A 23,371-nucleotide genomic window follows, 5' to 3' on the forward strand; every position below is an offset into this window, starting at 1 on the left:
CCTGTCCATTATGGCTGCATCCCCCATGGGGACACATTTCAGCAGCGGACTGGGTGCCCAGTGCTGAAATGTGTCCCCTGTGGGGACACAGAAAGTTGCAGAGCATGCAGCTACACAGCTAGACACCACCAGTGGCCTGGAGTGGCACTGCTGGTACAGACTTGACCTAAGAGTAGCAATCTGGAAACAAAGAAAGAGACTTAAAAGGAGAGAAGGTGCTGACCTCATCTTCTTCTCATCTTTGTATAATTCATTACAATCGATCCCAGATTATATTTCACAGAAATGTTTAATTGTTACAAATTGGTAAATAAGCAGACATTGCCTTGCTGTTAGATGTTTCAACTTTTCAAAAAAATACAATCAGAAAAAAAATTTCAGTCTGATATTCGATTTAGGAAAGCGGATTATCAGGAACGACAAGGCTATTCAGAACTGAAATGAAGCACAGTATTTCTTTGAAGCTGAAGGCACTAGGCTTTTCTCAAATCCAGTATAGAAAACTGACAATGATGTTGCATCAAGGCAGTGATGAATCTTTGTTAGGGGAAAGTCACAAAGCACAATTTCATCATTGTAACCAGGCCATAAAAACAAGCCGGCTAGGATAGACTGTCCATTTAGTCCATCATCCAGCCTTCCACAGGGACCAATCAGTTGTCTTAGAAGGCCTACAAACAGGACATAGAAAACCAATTTTTGTCCTATTGTTTTTACTCAGCAACCAGTATTCAGAAGCGAAATGCCTTTGAACATAGCGGCTCCCTTCAGCTACCAAGACTAGAAGCCACAGATGGACCTGTCTTCTATGATTTTGTCTTATCCCCTCTCAAAACCATCTAAGTTCATCACTACCATCTACATCTTGGGACAGAGAGTTCCATATGTTAATTCTGCATTAACCTAATTTAATCACCAAACTTAAAATTGCCAACACAATCCAAATAGCTAAACTTAGGTTTATTTACTTTCCATTCTTTTTATCGGTTTTCATGAATTTTAACTTCTACAATGTGGACCTTCTTTGGTACGTCACTTTTGTGAAAACCGACATTTCATGTTCCTCATTACCTGTTGTGACAGAATACCTCTCTACGCCCTCTTCCCTCCGAAATGAAGCTCCCGATGATCGTTTACGCACTGGGAACTTCACTGCCCCAGCTCCAGTGCAGGATAACGCACTGGGAACTTCACTGCCCCAGCTCCAGTGCAGGATAACAAATCGGGGGCAGATGAGGTGCACCAGGCCAAATGCTCCCTTGTATGGGAGCAGGAAGAGGTGGGGCAACCTGCCATCACTAAAACTCCAGCCCAGCATGAAATCTCCAGTGCGTAAATGATCTATCTCATCCTATCACTGTTCAATCTCTTTTGTTTAGTTCAACCCTGGGAGCTTCAGGAAAGGGGTACAGTTGCATTTTATTACTGCCCTTCAGTCAGAATGGAACTGAGACTTATTCAACCAAACAAAAGACTTTATATACACAGAGGAGAAGGGTAGTTGGAATGGAAGAATTTGTATACTTTTTAAACAAATTATTGTTTCATTTCTAATTCTCAGTTACAGGTCTTTCATTCATATGTTGTGTTTCTTATTTTAACTGAGAGGTTTCCTGAGAGGGAGAGGAATGGGAAGGCGACTGTAAGCTGCTTTGAGCCTCCTTCGGGTAGGGAAAAGCGGCATATAAAAACCAACTCTTATTATTATTATTATTATTGTTTGTTTATTCTCAAAAACACATTTGTCTTTCTTAGATCTTACATCTTATCAAAGCTTGCCTGAAAGCCCCCTGGTTCCTAGAAAGTAGGCACAACTTTCTCCCTTCCTGGATGAACCACAACTTTCTCCCTTTCTGGTGTGCCTGAAGCTCTACCTCACAGAGAAGTATCTTAGGAAATTCTCCCAAGATTTCAGCTTACCACTAGTCAGAGCTCCACCTGCTCTTCCTTAGAAGGATTCCCCTTCCAATTAGGCTTAATTAGGGAGAAAACACCTGTCTACTCAAATTCTCTCTATCAAATCATTGCTCTAGTTGCCAGATACTGTGTGGATTAGCTCTCTATTGAAAACCCGGTCCCCTCACTAGAGTTTCTCCTCAGAGTAGGTTTCTTTCAGCTAAGGATCTATCAGAATTCTCTCTGACTGGTCTCAGCTCATTCTGAAACAACTTCCTGCCAGTCCACAGCCAATATAACATCTCCCACTCAGCTGTGACTAGCCAATCAAAGGGCTCAGAGCCTGCTGCCCTGGCTCATACAATCTAGGGAGGATTTTTAACTCCTCACTGCCTGTACCTGTTGTTACAGCACTAGGATCCCCCTCTTCCTGTCCATCACACCTATCCACTGTAATTGAGTAACATGGGTGTAACTGCCTAGTAAAATTTCACTAAGTGTGGTCAAGTGACCTTGTCTTAAAATCTCATTCCAACTAATTCCATGGATATGAGCTGACATCTGCCACTCAGGTTTCACACTGTTTAACCCAGGGCTTCTCAACCTGGAAGCGTTTCCCAAATGGGTGGGAATTGAGTAATTATTATATATTTTTTAAAATTTGTTAAACATTTATCAGGTGATATGACTACATATGGTCATGTCAACCTGCCCCCCTCCCAAAGTAGCCAATGATGGGCCTGGAGGTGGTGGGAAGAGGAGGAGCTCTGGGTGGGCATGTCCACAGCTCTGCTTCCCAACCATATTCTGCATGATTGCACCACTTCTGGGGGTTCTCGAAGGCTGAAGAATGTTTCAGGAGTTCTCAATGGCAAACTGTTCTAATTTTCTTCTTATACCAGTAAACTGTGTTGTTAGTATGTGGACGCTCTGGTAGACTGGAAGACTAAACAGTGTTGTGGACAGGAGGAAAGGATCAGGCAGAGTCAACAGTAGAAACCCACATCACTTGCAAAACAGATTCAAGGGTTTGTGGTGATTGACAAGAGCCTCACAACCCCCCTTCCCAACAAAGGAAGAGGAAACCAGAGGCTGAACGTGCATGCAGCTCTTCTGCCACCAAGAAATTCTCATGCAGCACACAAGCCCTTCACTATTTGGGACTAGGAATTAAACTGCACGGAATGAACTTGAAAGGATGTCACTCACTTCTCTTCAGCTTTGGGCCTACACATGTGGGTGGAAGAACTGGCCCTCAGTGGCATATATCCCCTAAGACCAACTCCTCATCTCCATGCTAACTTTACCAATGAGGGAGATATGGATGCCTTGCCACTTAAAGGATGAGGGGACAAATGCTCAGGCATGACAGCCATACACATCACATCTCTGTCCATAACTGGTAAATAATGAATCTACCTAGAGGAGATGACATTGGGCAGCATACATGTGCGAACATTCTCCATAGATGAAGACCTTGTCTCTGAAACCAGCATGGTGTAGTGGTTAGACGGTGTTGGACTAGGATGTGTGAGGTTCAACTCCATTCTTTTCCATTAAGCTCTCTGGGGTATGTTGGACCAGTGATTCTCTCAGCCTAAGCTACTTCACAGTGTTTTGAGAATTAAATGGATGAGGGGACAGCTATGTGCACCACCATGAGTTCCTTGTGGAAAAGGTGGAATAAAAACAAAAACAGGAAGCTGCCTTAGACAGAGTCCACTCTATCTGGCACCAGCTTTCTAGGGTCTTGTGAAGGAGACTTCCATATTTATTTTTATTTTATTTGTATTTATTATTACATTTATATACCACCCTCCCCTGAGGATCAGGGCAGTTTACATGGAACTGGAGGGGGGGGGGAAACTATAAAGATATTTATGCTGTAGTAGCAACTGCTGACAAAACAACCTTTCAAAAATCAGTACAGCCAATCAGATCTCGAATTGCCAATGAGAAACACTGTAGGGCAAAAGCCCCCCATATCACTTACCACCTGATCCCTTTAAGTGGAGGTGCCTGGGATTGAACCGGGGACCTCCTCCATGCAAAGCGAATGCTCTACCACTGAGCTTCCACAGACCCTAAAACACACTAAACCAACAATGGGTTCCACCATGATGTGTCATCAGGTGAAGAATCACCAGCATCATTTATTTCTCTTTGCCTGAGGGAGCAAAAGGCCCACCAGGAAACAACTGTGCACTGTAGAAGAGCCAGGCTCTGCCGCTCAGGAGCAACCAGAGCCTGCACCAAGAGAAAAGGACTCAGCAACAATTCATTTGCTAGGAGCTGTCCAAGGTCTGCAAGACGGACTTTGTACTGGCTTGCCTCATATGCTTCCAGTCAACAATTAGTACAGTCAACTTCAGTCAACTGAAGGGCTTCCCCCAAGTTCCTGCCAAGTGCATCTCACCCCACCAAGCTAATTTTCAATGGGCTGCATCATTTTGAAAAGCAGCAGCACCTACTTCCAGTGTCAAAAGCTCTAGAACAGGGGTAATCAAACTGCCTACAATTTGACTACCCCTGCTCTAGAATGACATCTCTCCCTCCACTGGTGATGATTGGGGGGATATAACTTTTTTTGCCAGTCCCCCTCCTTAGGTAGACTTCCAATTTGTTCCTCATACTGGTTCTGAGGATCTGTGACCCCTCAAGAGCAGCATTTTGGGGATCACTTCAGGGTGTAGACAGAGGGGGAGGCAAAGAAGTCCCATCCTGCTGACTCAAATGCTCCTCTCTCTCAAAATGAAGATGTATCATGGGGCAATACAATGGTGAGGGAACTAAAAGATGTGTACTACGTATTATCATTTGAAGAACAAGTTTTCCGTTATTTTGGGCTGTTTTGAACCCAGACCCTGGTTTCTGAAGAATCCTTTCCCTTGTAGACTCCAAACCAGATACTACTATTTCTTATCAAAGATATTCATCCAGCATAGAGATGCTCACAAGATACATAGGAAGCCAAAAATGCTAGTTTGCTCCCTCTCTATCTTCATAGATTAGTTTAGTGTCTTGTTTATCTATTTACTTACTTCATCTATATCTTTCATTTCTTCCCAGTAGGCAGTTAACATTGTTGTTCTCACTTTCATTTCATCTTAAAAACCACTATCCTGTGAGGTAGGTTAGGCAGAGGAAGAGTAGTAGAAGAAGAAGAGTTGGTTCTCACATGCCACTTTTTTCTACCTGGAGGAGTCTCAAAGTGGCTTACAGTTGCCTTCCCTTTCCTCTCCCCACAACAGACACCCTGTGAGGTGGGTGAGGCTGAGAGAGCTCTGATAGGACTGGTTGGTCAGAACAGAACTATCAGAGCTGTGACAAGCCCAAGGTCACCCAGCTGGCTGCATATGGAGGAAAAGTGGAGAATCAAACCTGGCTTGCCAGATAAGAAGCTGCCACTCTTAACCACTACACCAAGCTGGCAGGACAACAGAATCCTCACTGTGTCACAACAACAACATAAAATCAACAGAACTCCTTTCTAAAACTAAACCAGCTATATTCCAAGAACAGATAATGACAATCTAGTGAGGGAACCTACAAAATATTTCCATGCGGATTTGAATACATTATTCAATGTGAAGACTGTTCTGTATAACAGGAATCTCTGCGTAAGGCAAGAATGGTTAAGTATTGAGGCAATGGAGATGATGCAGAAAGGCTAGCATAGTATAAAATCAGGGAAGACGAGTTATCTAATTAAACCAACACAGCAAGAAATCCTGGATTTGAGATGACTACTATTCGACAAATTTTTTTTTAATGTAGTACAACTTACAACTACAAACAACAAAAAAGGGGAAACAACCTCCACCCAAAATATTCCAATTTTATCAAGAGGGTCAAGCGACAACAAATAAAATAACAAAACAAATTAAATGTTTATTGTATAGTGTGCACATACGTAAAATAAAAAATATTAGGGGTCTGCATGTACAATGTACAGGCATTCCTAGTGGATGAGTGTATCCTAGGCACCACATGAAACCAGATGTGTTTCAGCCTCTACAGACTTCCTCGGTGGTCAAAAATACATTAAATATACACAAAAACACATTTGGAGAGCTACTTGATTATATCCACTGATTGATGTTACCCACACTGGACATTCCATACAGGATAGAAGATGTTTGTGTGAGTTCAGGCACCATGAGGAGGAAGCCACGGCCTGTTCCGTATATATAAAAAATTCTTAGGCTACCCATACAGCATAAGAGAGAACAACACCTGGTTGTGAAAATACATAATATTCTTTGAATGTGTGTTCTGCACATTTAATGCATTTTGACCACTGAGCTCAAACGTGTCTCGTTTCATGTGGTTTACAGGACATGCTCATCCACTAGGAATGCTTATAAATTTTACCGTCGGATATTCAGACTCCCAATGTTTTTAATTTTACATATGTGTCAGTAAAATGAGTACTCAGCTTGCTCTTGCTGGGGGGTAAACGGTAATGACTGGGGAAGGCACTGGCAAACCACCCCGTATTGAGTCTGCCAAGAAAACGCTAGAGGGCGTCACCCCAAGGGTCAGACATGACTCGGTGCTTGCACAGGGGATACATTTACCTTTTTACACTATAGCATAAATATTAAATTTGTTGTTTCATTTTATTTGCTGTCACTTGACCTTCTTGACAGAATTTATATTACAACATACCAATGTTCATTACATGTTCTGACCTGATTTTATGGTCTACCCCTACTATTTGGGATCCTTTCGCCTACTGCCTCTCTGCGTTGCTGAAATCCCAGCCGCTGAGTGAAGGCAATAATGCACTGTCTCAGAGGCCTTCAAATCTTCTTATACTTGAGGCTTGAATCTTAGAATTTATTTATTTAAAATTCTGTCACTCTGCCTTTCTCCCACAAAAAGGATCCAAAGCAGCTTATGACAACTCTGCAAAACACTCCTCACTCTTAAAAACAGAAAGCCCAAAACTTTTTTTAAAACCACATTTCAAAGCAAAACAACATATATTGTAGGATAAGGCTTCAAGATCAAAATGTAACACATCAAGCAAAGTTTGAAGACGAATTGTTTACCACTCTCCCTTAAGCACCGGTGGAGGGGGGTGGGGCGGATTTGCTGGCTACAGAAGTGTTTAACTTGTTCCTAATCTACAGTATTATCTACATTATTTTCTACATCTACATTATTTTAAGCCATTAATTCACAACCTGAACCCCGAGTCCTTAAGCCATGCACCAAAGACACATACATTTTGCAAACTAAAAGGCGAGCTAATTAACTTATTATAGTCAAGTCAAACTTTATTGTACTAGGCCATCGCAAGATCAAATAACAATAAAATTGTTAAAAACAAACACAGAATAAAAAATTACCCTTGACCCATACATGCTGCTCGATAGCCCTCAGTATTTGCCACAAGGCCTGCCCGAATCTTTCTTGTGGCCAGAGCAAAAGTAGAATTAACTTATTAAGAATTTTCCATAAAATTAACTGAGAGACAACTTCATTAGCCAAAGGAAGTGTGACACAATACTCACAACACGGAGAGGAGGAAGGACTTTCTCCTTGGGATTGCAAAACGAATTTTGGCTGGAATCTTAATTATAAGAATGATGTTTGTAATACATGATTGTCCAAATCAAATGTCATCCAAGGGCTGCTACTCAAGACAACACAATCTCCCCAGGCTTGCTTTAATTTAGAACTCAAACTACAGTTGGGGCTTATAACAATTCGGAGCAGCTTGACGGCTTTCCTTTCAAAGAGGGCCAAAGTAGAGGAGACCACCTTCCTGAGTCCACCCGGGGGACATGCTGGCATTCTGAAGCAGCAAATACTCACCAGGGAACTTTTTAATGATGCTTCAGAGACTGAATTCTGGTTGGCACCCCTGGGACACAAGGGGAGGAGGGGCACCCGCCTTCCCCCTGAGCTGTTTTTCCAGCAGGAAATGGCAGAAAAATAACATGGGGAAGACAACAGCCCCCTAGACACAGCCAGCATGGTGTAGTCATTAAGAATGGTGGATTCTAACTGGGTCCCCACTCCTGCCCCACATGCAGCTAGCTGGGCTAGTCACAGTTCTCTTAGAGCTGTTCTCACAAAGCACTTCTCTTAGAGCTTTCTAAGCCCTATCTACTTCACAGGGTGGCTACTGTGGCAAACAAGATCAGAGAATCCCACATGCAAAGGTCTCTTAATAGTGCTAGTCGATTCAATTGATCCGAAAGCACTCAAGGATCTAGATTAAAGTGAAATTGGATGAAATTACTGCCATGTAACAATATCAATGATAATCTTTTTAACACCAGCAGCACTTTCTAGTCTCTCTTCTACTCTATCAATGCAGAGTATCACTTGTACATATATAAGTCTTCCGTCCATGCTCCTCCTAGCTACACGAGTTCTCCCCCTCCATACTTGTTTTTCATCCTTATTTGGGACTCTTTTGTAAGCACAATCCTTTTCACCTCTCAATCGACAAATTCCTTTGCATGTTCATTTGCTCTCCTTCCTTGGATTTCTATAGCTGGTAATCAAAGACCCTGCATGCGAGCCAGAAGCTCTGCATCTTGACCAACAAGGCCAAGATCCTGCCGTTGATCTTCCCATTGCTATTAGCGGCCAGAAAGAGCCACTGCTTCATCCCAAATTTCTCTATTACCTCACTTAGGGTTTGAAAGCCTGGTGGCAGCCCCTTGCAGCTCCTTCCTTGGTTGAGAAATGCATTTCAAAGGTTTTCAACTAACACATAAGCAAACAACCCAATGGACAACTTTGGTGCAAAAAACATAACAAACCTCCCAACTTTTGCAGTTACCCAGCACAAGCAAGTCTCAGTTTCTCCTACTGGCCAGGATACTGTGTTCTGTCATGAGCTAGGATGCTGGAAGTAGGAGGACTCATTAGTCCTTATACATTTACAACCAAACCAGAACATTCAGTTCAGGAGGACACTCAATATGTTCTTTGGCGAAAGATATCTGAACTGCCTGCTCTCTGTGAAGGCAAGGGGCCTGATACAGAACTACCATGTTCACATTGAAAACATATAAATCCTGTGCCCTTCTTTTGGAACTGGATCACTGGCGTCAAGCTTCCCTAGTGGCATAATCACAAAACCAAAAATCTTGCGATCCTTTATTTCTTGAGATCAACCAAACTATCACTACCCACTCTGCAAGCTTCTTAAGTCCCTAAACTCTTCATCAAGTTGGATGACTCAAAGAAGATGATGGGAAGAAGGTATTTTAGGCTGTGATGGAAGAGCTCTGTGTTTGTAGTGTGCAGTCTTGTCACAGAATAGACATGTGCCTATTAATAACATTCTGTATTTTTCAGATTTGAATCTGAATCACCCAAATCACCATTCACTGGTGTGGATCTGGCCAAATCCAAGTCACCGGAATCAATTTGGCGCCATTAAGGTCAATGGGAAAATGTTGTGGTTTCTCAGTGGAACAGGCTTCCTCAGGAGGTGGTGGGTCTTTGGAGATTTTTAAACAGAGTCTGGATAGCCATCTGATGGAGAAGCTGATTCTGTGAAGGCTCTAGGGGGTGGCAGGTTACAGTGGATGAGCAATAGGGTTGGGAGTGTCCTGTATTGTGTGAGGGGTAGGACTAGATGACCCAGGAGGTCCCTTCCAACTCTATGATTCTATGATTCAGACTGCTAAAATGCATGTCTTGAAGAAAGCATCTGTTTATCGTGAAGAAGAAGCCTGAGGAAGACAGGATCTATTATCTTTTGATAAAGCATGTGGGTTCATTCACTCTTGTCAGAAAGCTTGGATAGGCAGTGCAAACTTGTTTAGTTCTCTGCCCCTTGCAAAGGCTATGTTTAGAATATTTTTGAAGTCTGACAGGGAAAGAGCGTGTTGGGTAACGCTGTTTCCCATGCCTCCATGCAGAAGTTCATATATTAAAATGAGGGGGGAGGGACCTGCGCTGCCTTTTCAAACTAGCTAAGGTTTAAAAATAAATGGGTATGAGTCACACACTCCAGGCTATCTTAAATTTCAAATTAAAATGTTCTCGCTACACAAGGAGAATGCAACTTGCTATGCTGTGTGCTGACTCACAAACAGCAATTTGCTTTTACACTCTCATCTGCACAACACTGCTGAAAAATATTATGGTATTCCTTACTCTGAACGGTTATCTAGACTGTGCCTTTACTGTTTCAGCCGCTTTGCTCATGGATCACTACATTGTTGGGAAGTTCAGAATTATTCCCCTTGACAATGAGCAACAGAGGAACAGATTGGAAATATAACCACTGCAGTCACGGGATTTAGAAGGGTTCAGCTTTATATGTAGTGTTGCCAACCTCCAGGTGGTGGCTGGAGATCTTCTGGGGTCACAACTAATCTCCAGGTGGCAGAGATCAATTTGCCTGGAGAAAACGGCTGCCTTTGAAGGTGGCTTCTATGAAATTATAAACCATTGAAGTCCCCCCTTCCCCAAACCCTACCCTCATCAGGCTCCGTCCCCCAAACCACCAGCTATTTCCTTGCCTGTAGCTGGCAACCCTATTTAAATGTGAGCTAGAATTTGAATCCCATCTTTCCAGATTCAAATCCAACACGTCTGTCTGGTTTTGTGTTGGGGGTTGGCCTAGATGACCATGGAGGTCCCTTCCAGCTCTATGATTCTATGATTCTATGAAAGGTGCCACTAGATTCATTGTTCTGCTGCTTCAGACCAAGATGAAAAAGGAAGAAAGGTTCAAAACATATACAGAGAAAATGTTTTTTGACTGACATTCCCCACAATACTTTACAGAGCCGGTGGTCTATCTATCTATATATATAAATTGGTTGATAAGAGTATAAGGAATCAACCACGGAAGAAAAATTGTGAAAACGGAGTATATCTAGAAACCGTTTTGGTTGGACCTTAAAAAGTTATTGATATATAAAATTTATTGTACCAATTGCCTTGGAAAGGTTCTGTTTTTCTCTGCTTCAGACCAATATGGCTACCCACTTGAATCTGCCTCAAGGAGAGCTTGTACAGAGGGAGCAGGGATGCCAACCTCCAGGTGGGACCTGGAGATCCCCTGGAATTACAACTCTTCTCCCCAGAGATCAGTTCCCCTGGATAAAATGGATGCTTTGGAGAGTGGACTCTATGGCCCCTCTGAGGTCCCCATCTTCCTCTAGCTCCAACCCTAAATCTCTAGGATTTGGCAACCTTAACCTCCCATCCCCTGCCAGTGGCCAGGGGGGTCCTGACAACTCCAAGTGGGTGGAGATATGAAATAAAATTTTCTCCAGAGTTGTTCTCCCCAAAAGTGCAAAGCTTCTTTTTTTCTAAGCTTCTAAGAAAGCATTTATGGCTCACTGAACTGCTGCAAAATTAATTAATGCTTCATAATGGTAGAATCTGTACTGTTGCTGTTACAGCAGAAAACTTGTTGCAAGATATATTGATGAGCTCTCCTTCGAAAAGAACCCTGCAGTTAGTGATTATTTGAACAATTTTATTGCAGGGGGATATGAAAAAAATCACACTTCTTTACTTTCAAATATCTACTGCTCCAAAACTACTTTGCTAAGTCCCTGCCTTTCTACTAAAAAGGACTAAGCCCTTCTATCCCTAAGCCTGAAATAAATGTTGACAATGTCCATTCTTAAAAATTCCTCTATTGCTCCTCTTTTACCCAGATCTCTATGGTTCCTTCAAGACCCTGCCTAATTCCAACAGAAACTGTACTTTAGTCAACATTTTACTTCAACCAGAATTATTAGAATGTTCACAAATATTCGGTGTCAGCACATCACCACAAATAGATGTTTGTGAGGGAACTCAAGGACAGCCAGGTGATACAAGGAAGACAACACTTTAGGTTTTCATGGAATATTTTGGCTTTTTGTAACAACTTGGCACCAGATGTCAATTCTTTCACCTTTTGAGTTAATGCTCAGGATAATTCTTTGCATTAAGATTCAATTCTATTTTATGGTTTCAAGCGGTATCATGTAGATTAGCAATCCCCAACCTGTGGGCCGCAGACCACATGTGGTCCGTCGACTAATTGGAGGTGGGCCGCAAAGGACGCCTTCTTTCCCCCCCCCCCGGCCCTTTACTTCATCCCCCCGGCCCTTTACAACACACTTCGGGTGTCATTGTCTCCCATCACTCCCAGATGGGACTATCTCGTTGCAGAGAAACAAGCTCAGGGTTCCCATTGATTTGTCATTGTCATGAGTTAAAATTTCCATGAAAATAAAATGTTCCTTATGTTCATTGTTGTGGCGTGTCTGTATCTTATTTTGAAGGGATGTTTAAACATTACCATAGCGATCAGAGAGTGTTAGGGTAGTGCTTGAGAGTAAAGTACCCCCTCCCCACCGGGCCTCAGTAAAATTGTCAAGCGTTGAATGGTCCCCGGTGATAAAAAGGTTGGGGACCACTGATGTAGATCACCTAGAGATACAAATAATAAAATAACAAATTAAATAGTTATCATATCATGTGCACATATAAAATTAAAACCATAAGAGGTCTGAATGTCCGAATGGACAATTTACAAGCATTCCTAATGAATGAGAATGGCCTGTGAACCACACGACAGCAGATATATTTTGGCCTTTCCAGCCTTCCAAAACATGTGGTTTATAAGACATACTCATCCACAAGGAATGCTTGTGAACTGTACAGTCTGATATTCAGGCGCCTAATGGTTTTAATTTTATATGCATACATCATATAATCAATATTTAATGTGTTATTTTATTTGTTGTATCCTGGCCGTCTTCACAAAATTGGAATCTTTTGGGTTGTGTTTGTTTCCCCACATTTGTTGTTGGATCACCTAGAGTCGCCAGTGGATGCTTAAAACCAGGTGGAGGTTTTGGAAGGGCAGGGACAAGCAAAGAGATGTTACATCGCAACATCACTTTTGGTACAAACTTGAGAGTGATGTCATTGCACTGGCAGGACAATCTGAGATTACCCTGTGTTTTTATTACCACAAAGATTTTGCAGGATCCTAGAACATCAGTCTATGCAACGACATTTGTTCTGCGCTTACACTGGATGGGGAAGACGCAGATGAGGAAGATGGGGACTTATGTTACTGCCCCAGAATGATGATGACATCACTTCTTGTGGAACCTGGAAATGACATCATCGCAACAAGGTCCAAGCTGCTGCATTCACCCCAAGTTCTATGGTTAGACCATGGAGTTTGGGGCAAATGCTAGAGCATCACTCAACACAGTGACAACACCACAGGTCATTCTAGAAATAAAATCATGGTGTCCAGTGGTGCTGATCCCCCCCTTTCATTTCACCCAAGAAATTTCTCCTGCCACCCAGCTGAGTAGCAGTGGTGAGCAGGAGGCCTCCCACCAAAACAGGAGACCTGGCAACCCTATTTATAAACATCCAGACCACAAGCACATTGCTTGCTTCAGCCCTCAAAGCCAGAACAAAGAAACAGGAAGTATTTCTTAAAGACACGGTAACACTATTTAGAGACCATACGAGATTCCAACCATTTTTTTTAAGTTCAGGTAACCATCTTGATTCTCTTTTCATTTCTTCCCTGAGCAGATTCTTTCAAACTAACAGTTATTGTTTTATTGCCTCTACCTGTCAAGAGCCAAGAGGGGGAATACCTGAGCAAAAAACCCCAACATTTTGTCCTGTGTGAATTAGGAATGTGTACATTTTTTTTGCTTGTTTCCTATAATCTTTTTCTTTATTTTCATTCATTTCTCATTGGTTTCAATGGCAAACATAATTCAGGCTAACTAGAACAAGACTGCCAGGATGCGTGACTCCCACCACTAAATTTCAGATACACAAGTCCCTATTCTAGAGATAATTAAATTCTCGATTGCAGAGTGGAAACCCAAGTGTATTTGACAACCCAAGAAAACAGAAAGTGAGCACAAATGCAAAGGATAATTGGGGTACTTTGTGTATACAACTCTGCCTGTTCAAGTACAAAAAACGTGGGAGGTGGGGAGCTAAATGTTCTCTCGCGATCTTTACATTGCCGTGCTTTGTTACTTAAGGCCCCATTTTGCTTGGGGAATATGCATCGCTCTCCACAACACTATCATGTTAGGAGTGGGAAGCACCAGTCTTTAGTGCCCTTCCCTTGGCTCTGCTTGTCTTTAAAGAGACATTTCCCATGCCTCTCATGTTCCTTACATATGAATAGGCAGACAAGTGTAAATATATGAGAGATCCCTATCTGGAGTAGTTTGGTGTTTAGTTAAATTAACTTAAAAGGTTGCTGATGGGTGCTGCCTGGCAGCCAGTTGCATAAATGTAGCTGCCAGCCTGTGTGTGCAAGCAAAACGTTGCACCCACCAATCTGCCCTAATGGTAGGAATGTGTATTGCCATGCAGGGTGATAAATACAGCACCTGCCATATTCCCCAGCTGGCAGAGGTTCCAGTTTATGTCAGCCTGCACAAGCAACATTTTTGCTCTCTTCCTAGCAGCCAGAGCCTAAAAGATCAAAATAGCGAGCAAACAGGAACCAGTGTTCATACAGAGTCAAACTAAACCCTAGCCCTAGCCCGTGAGTCACCAAAGCACCAACACCAACAATGAGCAGATAGTATTTGGTCGTAAAATCTTCATTTAAGTCTGCTGATTGGTAAAGAGCCCTATCACTGAGTCACTGTCAATGTCCCTGAACTAGATGGCTAGGAGTACTAATTATGATCCGGTCTGAATATTGTGGATTGGTTTTAATGGCTTTAACTATGGGTTTTATTGCAAACCGCCGGGAGCCTAAGGGAACGGCAGTATAAAAGTTTAATAAATTAATTAAATAAATATCAACAAGTTACTTTTGCAGCTGGGATTGATTCTCACTGTATCAAAGAGTAAACTGGATGGTCCCCACAAGGAGTATGAACGTGGCAAAATTGGGCAACCAGAGTCAAATTTGCGACTACATAAATTAAGGAAAAATGGAGGAGGATAAATAATCCTTCACAAATTGTCTGAAGAAGGGTGAGCATGCTCCAGGTGGAACACAGTGTTGAGAACGTTTGAGTGTCCGTTAAAGGGGAAAGGGGGAGAAGTGAAATCAGCTTGCTCCAACACTGCACAGCTTGTAAAATATTATTTACTTCATTCATCTTAATGGCTAAGGCTCAAAGCAGGTGAAAAGCAAAGATTTGGGGGGTGGGATGGGATTGCCAAACTGGCCCCTCTTGCAATTCTTTATGGACTTCTAATAGGTTCTAATAACTATATAAGGGATTTCCAACTAGGAGGCAGGGGTTCGTGGGAGCACCAGAGGGAGTCCCCCTCCTGCCTTTCTCCTCCTGCCTTAATCGACTTGGCCACAAACTAGGGAACCAGCCACTACCCCTCCCCCTGTCCAGAGTGTGAATTGGTTCTCTTGTGGTTTCTGAGCCTGGGAGGGGGTGGAGCCTACATACCTACTCCTTCCTTAAACCGTGTCCTGTTTCTCCCCCTCAGTCTTCTTCAAGCCTGCTTCTTAACATGGGTGGTGATGTCACTTCCAGTGATAGGTCACTTCTGGGAGCATGGCAGGGAGGCATGGCCAGTTGACATCACTTCCAGGGCTCCTCGAAACCTGAAAAATTATTTCAGGGGCTCCTCCACAGTCAAAAGGTTGAAAAAGGCTAAACTATATTAACAAAGAATTTGTTTTCAGTTTTGATTTTGCTTAGTTGATATATTAATGCACCGTGGCAAGGGACTCCAGTGGGGTGCCCCTGGGTGTCATGGCACCTGCTGAAACCTTTCCTGGCACCCACTAGGTGTTTTTGAATAGTTTAGAAGGTGGGGCTTTTGCCCAACATTTCTTTTGATTGGCTATTGTTGATTAGATTGGCTGTGAAGATTTTTTGATGTTGATTTGGCTGCGGCTGCCACCACAGCACAAGGATATTCACTGTGTGGACAAAAGTAAGCTTTTGGGGGCTCTCTCCATCCCCTGTGGCTGCACCCACCATACTGTGCCGGAATCCCAAAGGTGCCTGCAGGTTCCAAAAGATTGGGGACACCTGCACTATTGGTTCCATTCATAGCAAGCTTTTATCATACTCTGACCTCTATCAATCTAAAAAACTTGTAAACACATTTTATTTACCATGTACAGAAGGCTATTCAATTCCGCCCTCAATTCTGATTTCCACCTAGAATCCCTTCAAAACAAATAGAGATGACAAATAATAACTACCCTTTGTACAAGCACAGGGACCTCAACGCAGGTTTCCTCACTTATTTGATTTCAGGGGGTCAGGACATTTCCTGAAAATTGATTCAAATATGAGAATATTAATTTTTTTCAATCATTCTTTGGCACCAAATGATTCCCCTATCAGAGGATGTTCCCATTGCCGTTTTCTTCTCAGGTTATTGTTTATTTTCCCCCCTTTTCACTTGGTTCAGATGAATAACTGAAATCAAAAGTAAACAGCATTAAATTGTCTATCACATTTTTATCCCATCCTTCTTCCAATGAATTTAGAGCAGGTTCCAGGTTCCTTCGTGCTTCCATTTTGTCTAACAACCGTGTAAGATGGGATAGTCTGTGAGTGTCTTGTCCAATACTACATGGTTAAGACCCAAATTCTACAGAAACGAAACAGCCTCTTACAAGCGAGGACAGCAATTCATGGATGAATTACATGGATGATCACAGCCAATCGGAGATTGACTCTACAACTGCCAGTCACATATGTCACCATGATAATGTCACTGAGAAAAATAAAACCAAGGGAGGTAGGGAGAGCAGTGCAAATGAACAGGCAAACATTTCCCATTTTTTTCATCACGGATGGGAATGTTTATGAAAACCAATGAGCAGTTTTAGCCCAGTTGTACGCAAGACTTAAAAACAAGCTTATGTGATTTGGTCCTTTTCAGAAAACCAAGAGTAGCCTGAAAAATCACCAGAATACCTGTAACCCTCTGGAATGCCAGCCAGCTGCCAAGAAACAGAATGTACTTTTTGTAGCTAATGCGTTAAAATTCTCCCAAAAATCAATTCTAAACGATTAAACAAGGTTTGTAGCAACTGAAAAAGTAACATTAGAACACCATTCCAAAAGTAATCAAGTTTAAGAATGTGTCTGTCACCCCTAGTGTTAATCAAAACATAAGCTGGATAAGTACAGCAGGAAACTTTTCAGCTATAGCTGCTATGAACAAGCCAAATATTGTTTTAATTGGTGTTTTTAATTAAAAATGTCTGGAATGGCTGTCTTCGTGAATTAGAGCCCTGCGTGAGCCATAGCTTTAGACCTCACCTGGAGATTCGCATGCGTATTTTTAAAGCTATGGAAAGGATATATCGCATAACCCTTTTGATAGGTCTCCACCTCTGAGTTATAAAGAGACATAACTCTACAATCCCTTTATCTTTAAGATTCATGAGTTAGAAAACAGATCATGCCTCCCTGACCAGACCAAACACAGCCCAGGAGCCATGGAACTAAAGCAGGGGCCCCTTCAATATTCTGTGTGGTTTTAAAAATGCTAGAATCCTATAGATTGATATACAAAATTGTTGCTGGGGGGGAAAATGCATGTGTGTGTTTTGGATATAATCTCCTTACACGGTATGCAAATGAGAGTCCCCAAATGTGGGTCGTCGACCACCATTTGCAAGAAACACGCTTAAGCTGATTAGAGTGCTTGCAATTTCTTTCCCCCACCCCGGTACATAAAAATAGGCTACGACTGACACTGCTTTGGTTGAAAGGTTATATAAAACAGAGACCCAGCTTGCCTTCCGTGCCTGGAACTTTGCACTGGACCTATCCTCTGAGATGACAACAATACTGGCCTAAGGTTAAATGCAAAAGAATTCAGCATGCTGCACCACAGAACTAATCTTTACCAATAGCACACATGCAATAAAAATCATTAAAAATGATTTAAGCCACTCCACTTATCAGGCCATGGGGTGGGGGGAAGGTCTGAATTTTTTCACCAACAACAGAATAACAGAAAGAGCGGATTTCAAAACCTGGATGCTCGAGTGAAGCAAGCAGGACAGCAATTTAAAAGAAAATCAGCCCTTCGTCTCGTGCTCTAAAGGAAGAGAAAGATCTGCTATCCCCCCATCAATAACTTCAGTTACCCCCCCAAAAAAAAATAGGCTGTTTTTAGCTCATATGTATAACTAGGATTATGGGGGTGGGGAGTGTGTGGAAGTGATGCCTCGTCCAAATGAGTACGCTGCTGAATGCACTTTATAAGGATGTGCAACACCGCTCAAAAAAACCACATGATGCCTGGGGTTCTGACATTCGGCAACATGTTCCTAGCATATATACTTGAAACAGGACAGCAAGCATGCCCCAAACAGATTCCTTTGCTTCCACACACAAGCCCCCCCCCACCTGCATTCCCCCCCATTAAAATACCCTTCTGATATTCTGGCTTACATTCATTCTTTCTGTGGAATATGTCTCCCTCTCTAAACAAGCATCTGCTCTCTTAAATCCTGCCTCTAGCCCAGCAATCAAGATGTCGCTCTTATATGAGCTGGAAACCGAAATCCGAGCGAGCGGCCCTGGAAAGATTAATAGAAAAAAAGGCAAGGCCGTACCTGGTGACCGAGAGAATGGAAAGCCTCGCCGACGTTGAGCTGCATGACCTTTCTATTTGCAGGAGACTGCATACCTGGCCTTGTAACAAAGCATCCCTCGGCTACCTATCTCTCTGGCATCTTCTGGGCTGGCAAGGGGAAGCATCCGGTCTCTTCAAGCAGTAAGGACTTCTTTCAAGGGATCAGTGATCAGTGTAGGGGCTTTCCCGCCCCCCCCCTCCCCACGCAGCCACGGGAATCTAGTAGCAAGAGAGGCAGGCAGAGCTACATCAGTGATGCTGCTAATGCTGTCTGGAAACAGTAAGCTGAGTGCTTAAAGCAATCCAGCCTTTCCCAAACCGAGCCAGCCCCGTCCTTCACCTCCTCTTTGCATTGCTATAAACCCTTGGGTTGCCATTACGGTTGGCTGTGCCTGGACAATTAAAGGTGAACGCAGCCATTATGTAATTGGGTTTGCATGCATCGAGGGAGAGAGAGGCACACACGACAGCAGACGGAATGACATCGCCCAGTTCTCAGAACGTTGCTCCCAGTGGCTGAGCTGGAAGGAGCCCTCCAGAAATATGACACAAGAGGGAAATGGCCAGAAAGAAACCGTAAAGCGGAAAGGTCCGCGAAGGATCTGGAAAAAACTGGAAGGAGGTCTTGGAATGGCTTGTACACATCAGATCATCTGAACTAAAAAAAAAAAAATCCACTGCAATTTATAATATTGGAGACATATATAGATACAGACATGCCATGTTCATTTACCAGGAAACTTTATCCTCATTGTGTAGCTGTCAATGCTCTCTGGCAGCAAACTAGAATCAACATCTCTTGAAATCACGCCAGTGTTATGACAGGACTAATGTATCTGGGTACCAAACGGCACTATCACAAGACTGTATTTGCTGGTCTTGCAGCCCATTTTACTCCATCCGAAAATTTTATTGCTCTCTTTTGCTAAAAGGAAGAAGGAAAATGCCCTGTGAATAATTTATTAACAATTCACAAGAGTAACCCGATTAGATCTCGTAGCATCTCGCCATGAATCACTTTGGTGCCACTTTTAATCAGGGGCAAAGCAAATGAATTGCTCTCTGGTTGAAAAACTGAGGTTTATGAGGGGCTGAGAATCATATGCTACTGATAGGCTTTGAGCCGCAAAGTCTTTAGCATCTCCACGTAGCTTTCAGTGGGATTGCTACAGAGTCAAGTATTGTTGTTTTTTTAAGAGGACAACCAAAATAAACCCCTTTCTTAATCCGGAACTGTAGACAGCACGTACAATTGTCAAATGTCCCGATTATTTTCCACTATTTCCAGAAATTAATATTTTTTAATGGAAGATAGAAAATCCTATCAGTTCCTGTCCAGGGACAAGAATATTAATTCTGCACATGGCATTAACTCTCTTCCAAAGTAAATAGGGCCAGCTGAATTCACCATCAGTGATTCAAGGGGATGTATTTGGGCACCCTTCTCAACAATTCTAGAAATCAGAAAAGTTATGCCAAAATAAACAGAACCAAACAAATTCATACAGTTCCTACTTAGCACAATTACGACTATACCACTCATATTTTCCTGCATACCAATTTTGCCCAAGTGTTATTTCTTCAGAGATAATGCAACTAGGGCGATGCACAGAACCCTTTAATATTTTTTGTTTGCTTTCTTCATGACACTTATTACACTTGTGTGAATCTCCTCCCTCCAAATACTTTATTCAATTGGAAACTCACTCCAATATATAATCTTTTTGACTGCCAACCCCCTAGGAGGAATTTTAAGGAGACTGAAGCCCTCACCTAAGGAATGCACCCTCCACGTTTCAGGCAGATAGGACAGGTTTTCTCTTAGACCAGTGGCTCCCAAATGTCTTGGCTCCCCTCCCACATATGAACACAACCACTTTCCCAGTATTAAGTCTACAGCGAATTCAAAATACACTATGTTGCCTGCACGTTTTTAGTTGATCTGCTGCTACCATATTTTAGCCTGGGAAAAATATGTAAGTTCTTTGTAAAAGTCATTTGTAAATGCCACTTTGAACCTTCATTGGGATGAAAGACAGATGGGGAAAGTGTGTATGTGTGTGTATGTGAGAGAGAGAGAGAGAGGGAGAGAGAGAGGGAGAGAGAGAGAGGCAAGCAGTGGAAAATCAGTAGAAGGCTTTTTCAGCCTCCAGAAATGGAGACTTTTGGAGAAGAGTTGCCAATCCTGCGTTAAGAAATTCCTGGAGATCTGGGGTGGAGCCTGGCAAGGACAGAGTCTGCGGAGGGGAAGGAGCTCAGCAGGAATATGATCCTATCCATCCTGCCTTCGAAAGCAGTCATTTACCTCCGGAAGCTGAGCAGGGTTAACCCTGGTTAGCACTGGGGTGGGAGACCACTGAAGAAGTCCAGGGTAGCTACTACCCAGATGCAGGCAATGGCAAGCCACTTCATAATGTCTCTCACTAGGTGAACACAACTGCAGCAGGAAGAGTCGGACTGCTACCCCCTACTGCCCCAAAATCACTCACCACCCCCCTGGAACCTTCTACCGCTTCCAGGGAGTGCACCGCCCACTTTGGGAACCCCCATGTTAGACAATGAATATTCTCCCAGGATAGCAGGAACATCGCCCAGGAACATGCCTGAATTTGTGTGAGCTATTAGTTTTCAGTGTTCAGGTCACAGAGAGACAAGAAGTCCTGATCCCCTTGAAATTCTCTTCTGGCATTAAGAAGATGTCAGAAGGACAGGCTTCAGGCCCAAATATAAGCTTACCAACTGCTTGGCCCAGGAGAGAATTTTCCACCCCCTGCCCCAATCTCCCAACCTCAAGTAACTGAGGCATGAGAGAAAAAGGGGCTTCCATAGTGATGGTCTACAAATTGCCCCTAGTCTGATATGGTCTAACATAGAGATTGGGGTAAATTCCTAGAGTGTCAATTGAAGTGACATCACATCCTCTCCGAAATACAATCTCCCCAGGCAGTGGCCCCCAAATCTCTTGGCATTCGTCTAGGCAGTGTTTCAGAACCCTACCCAAATAAGATAGGTCCCCATGACTTATTTTATCACTATAAGAAGACAAACTACAGGGTGCAGAGATTTCACTCGCCAATCAGCTTTTGATGAGTAGAACAAATATTCCACTGTGTGTTCCTACTATCTGATGCCATTCATCCTATATTTCATGGGACATCACACTCCAGAGGAAGTTCCTACTTGGTAAGATCAGCACAGGGGGATATTTCCTTTTGGGAAATAATTCCTTTTCTGCACTTGACCTCTATCAAGTGCAGTGAAAAGAAACGGAAAGAAGCTTATTCCTCCAGGCTGGCAGTTCTTTTGTTGTTTTTAAAGAGGAACCAAAAATAACACTCATGAAAACAGAGAAGCGGTTCTTTCATTTCAGCGCAGCAAAGGAAAGGTATGGCTGGTGCAGCCTATAGTCTAATCAGAAAAGGGAACACTTCTCAGATGGCTGTGCATAAACCTGGCTCACAATAACCCCGTAATTGCATGACTGTTGGAAAAGAGCTGGGTGTATGGCTTAACCAGTGGAACAGAATTTGGAGTGCAACTTGTGGATGAAGGACACACACACACACACAGAGCAAACTTTCAGAACTGTTCTTCCAGGTGCTTGGAACACCTGGAAGAGCCAGTTTGGTGTAGTGATTAGGAGTGCGGACTTCTAATCTGGCATGCCAGGTTCGATTCTGCACTCCTCCCCCACATGCAGCCAGCTGGGTGACCTTGGGCTCGCCACCGCACTGATAAAATTGTTCTGACCAAGCAGGAATATCAGGGCTCTCTCAGCCTCACCTCCCTCACAGGGTGTCTGTTGTGGGGAGAGGAAAGGGAAGGCTACTGTAAGCCGCTTTGAGCCTCTTTCGGGTAGGGAAAAGCGGCATATAAGAACCAACTCTTCTTCTTCTTCTTCTTCTTTTCTTCCGGCCTAATTGTTGTGGATCATAAGACCAGCCAATTGGGAACAAGGATTACCGGTTTCCAATAACCATGGAATGCCAGTTAACGGCCAATGAGAGGTCTCTGATTAGGACCAAGAAGATCACTGGGTGGATAGATCCTTTTGTTCTGTATTGGGTCTGCCTGTGGGTTTTTCTCAGTTCAGTTTTGGCTCTTATACCATCATGCTGAGATCACAATAAAGAACTGATTGAACTCTCTGTGCCCTGACTTCCTTGAACCCACAGATTTGTAGCTTTGTTCAGAACAGAATTTATTTTATCACCATATGAAGACAAACCACAAGGCACAGAAATTTCACCTGCCAATTAGAGTTTGATTAGTGGAACAAATAACCCACTATGTGGTTTGACTACCTGATAGCATTCTATACTAGCTGTTTTGCCCTACAGTCCCCCAGTGAAGAGAAGCTTCAATTTTGCCATCAGTACTACTACTTCCTGTTATTCATTTTGAGTATTCATTGTTGTGTATCAGGATTTTCTTAGGTCTGTTGTCTGCTTTGCTCCATGACCTTGACTCCTTCCCTCCTTGCAGAGTCCTGCTCATTGCCAGGCAGTGTAAGGGTCCTACACATTCCTGGTGTCGCTTTTGTTAGCTGCACAAGAGTACTCGATAATGACTGGAAATAGTTAACCTGTGTTTAGAGGCCTAGCAAAAAATTTGTTCAGGCAAGGTTGCCTGGCAACAAAGCCTGATACAATGTTTGGGTTTCCTCCTAGCAGCTTCTGCCTGTCTATGAGAGAGACTGAAGGCCTTGCTTCCTGTTCTGAATACTTTGTGTTCATGCGCTCTTTCAGATTTAATCATCTTGAATACCGAATCCAAGTAAAGTATGTTGTTTATTATTCCACGACTGTGTGGACTCGATCACTCTGGTGGGCTCTGGCTACCAGCTCTCTCCCTTTCCATTGCATTTGCTGCCTTCTGCTGCTGGTGAGCAAACTCGAATGCTGCA

At 43.0% G+C, this 23,371-nt stretch overlaps 1 protein-coding gene across 7 annotated transcripts in view; it reads right to left on the reverse strand.

The window, feature by feature from the left end:
• The window catches only part of SLC4A10 (solute carrier family 4 member 10), a 229,573-nt gene that overhangs the window by 156,332 nt on the left and 49,870 nt on the right, over window positions 1-23,371 (reverse strand). For 3 of the 7 annotated variants that reach the window (XM_077319910.1, XM_077319912.1, XM_077319906.1), the window contains exon 1: window positions 18,446-18,855. The exons of 1 other annotated variant lie outside the window; for it this stretch is intronic. In XM_077319910.1, the coding sequence (XP_077176025.1) occupies window positions 18,446-18,517 (72 nt within the window). In that variant the 5' untranslated portion in view covers window positions 18,518-18,855. Of the gene's footprint in view, window positions 1-18,445; window positions 18,857-23,371 lie in introns of those variants that run through there. 3 more of the 7 variants (XM_077319911.1, XM_077319907.1, XM_077319909.1) reach the window with 2 other exon arrangements.

Source organism: Paroedura picta, chromosome 2, assembly GCF_049243985.1.
Source record: "Paroedura picta isolate Pp20150507F chromosome 2, Ppicta_v3.0, whole genome shotgun sequence".
NCBI lineage: Eukaryota > Metazoa > Chordata > Lepidosauria > Squamata > Gekkonidae > Paroedura > Paroedura picta.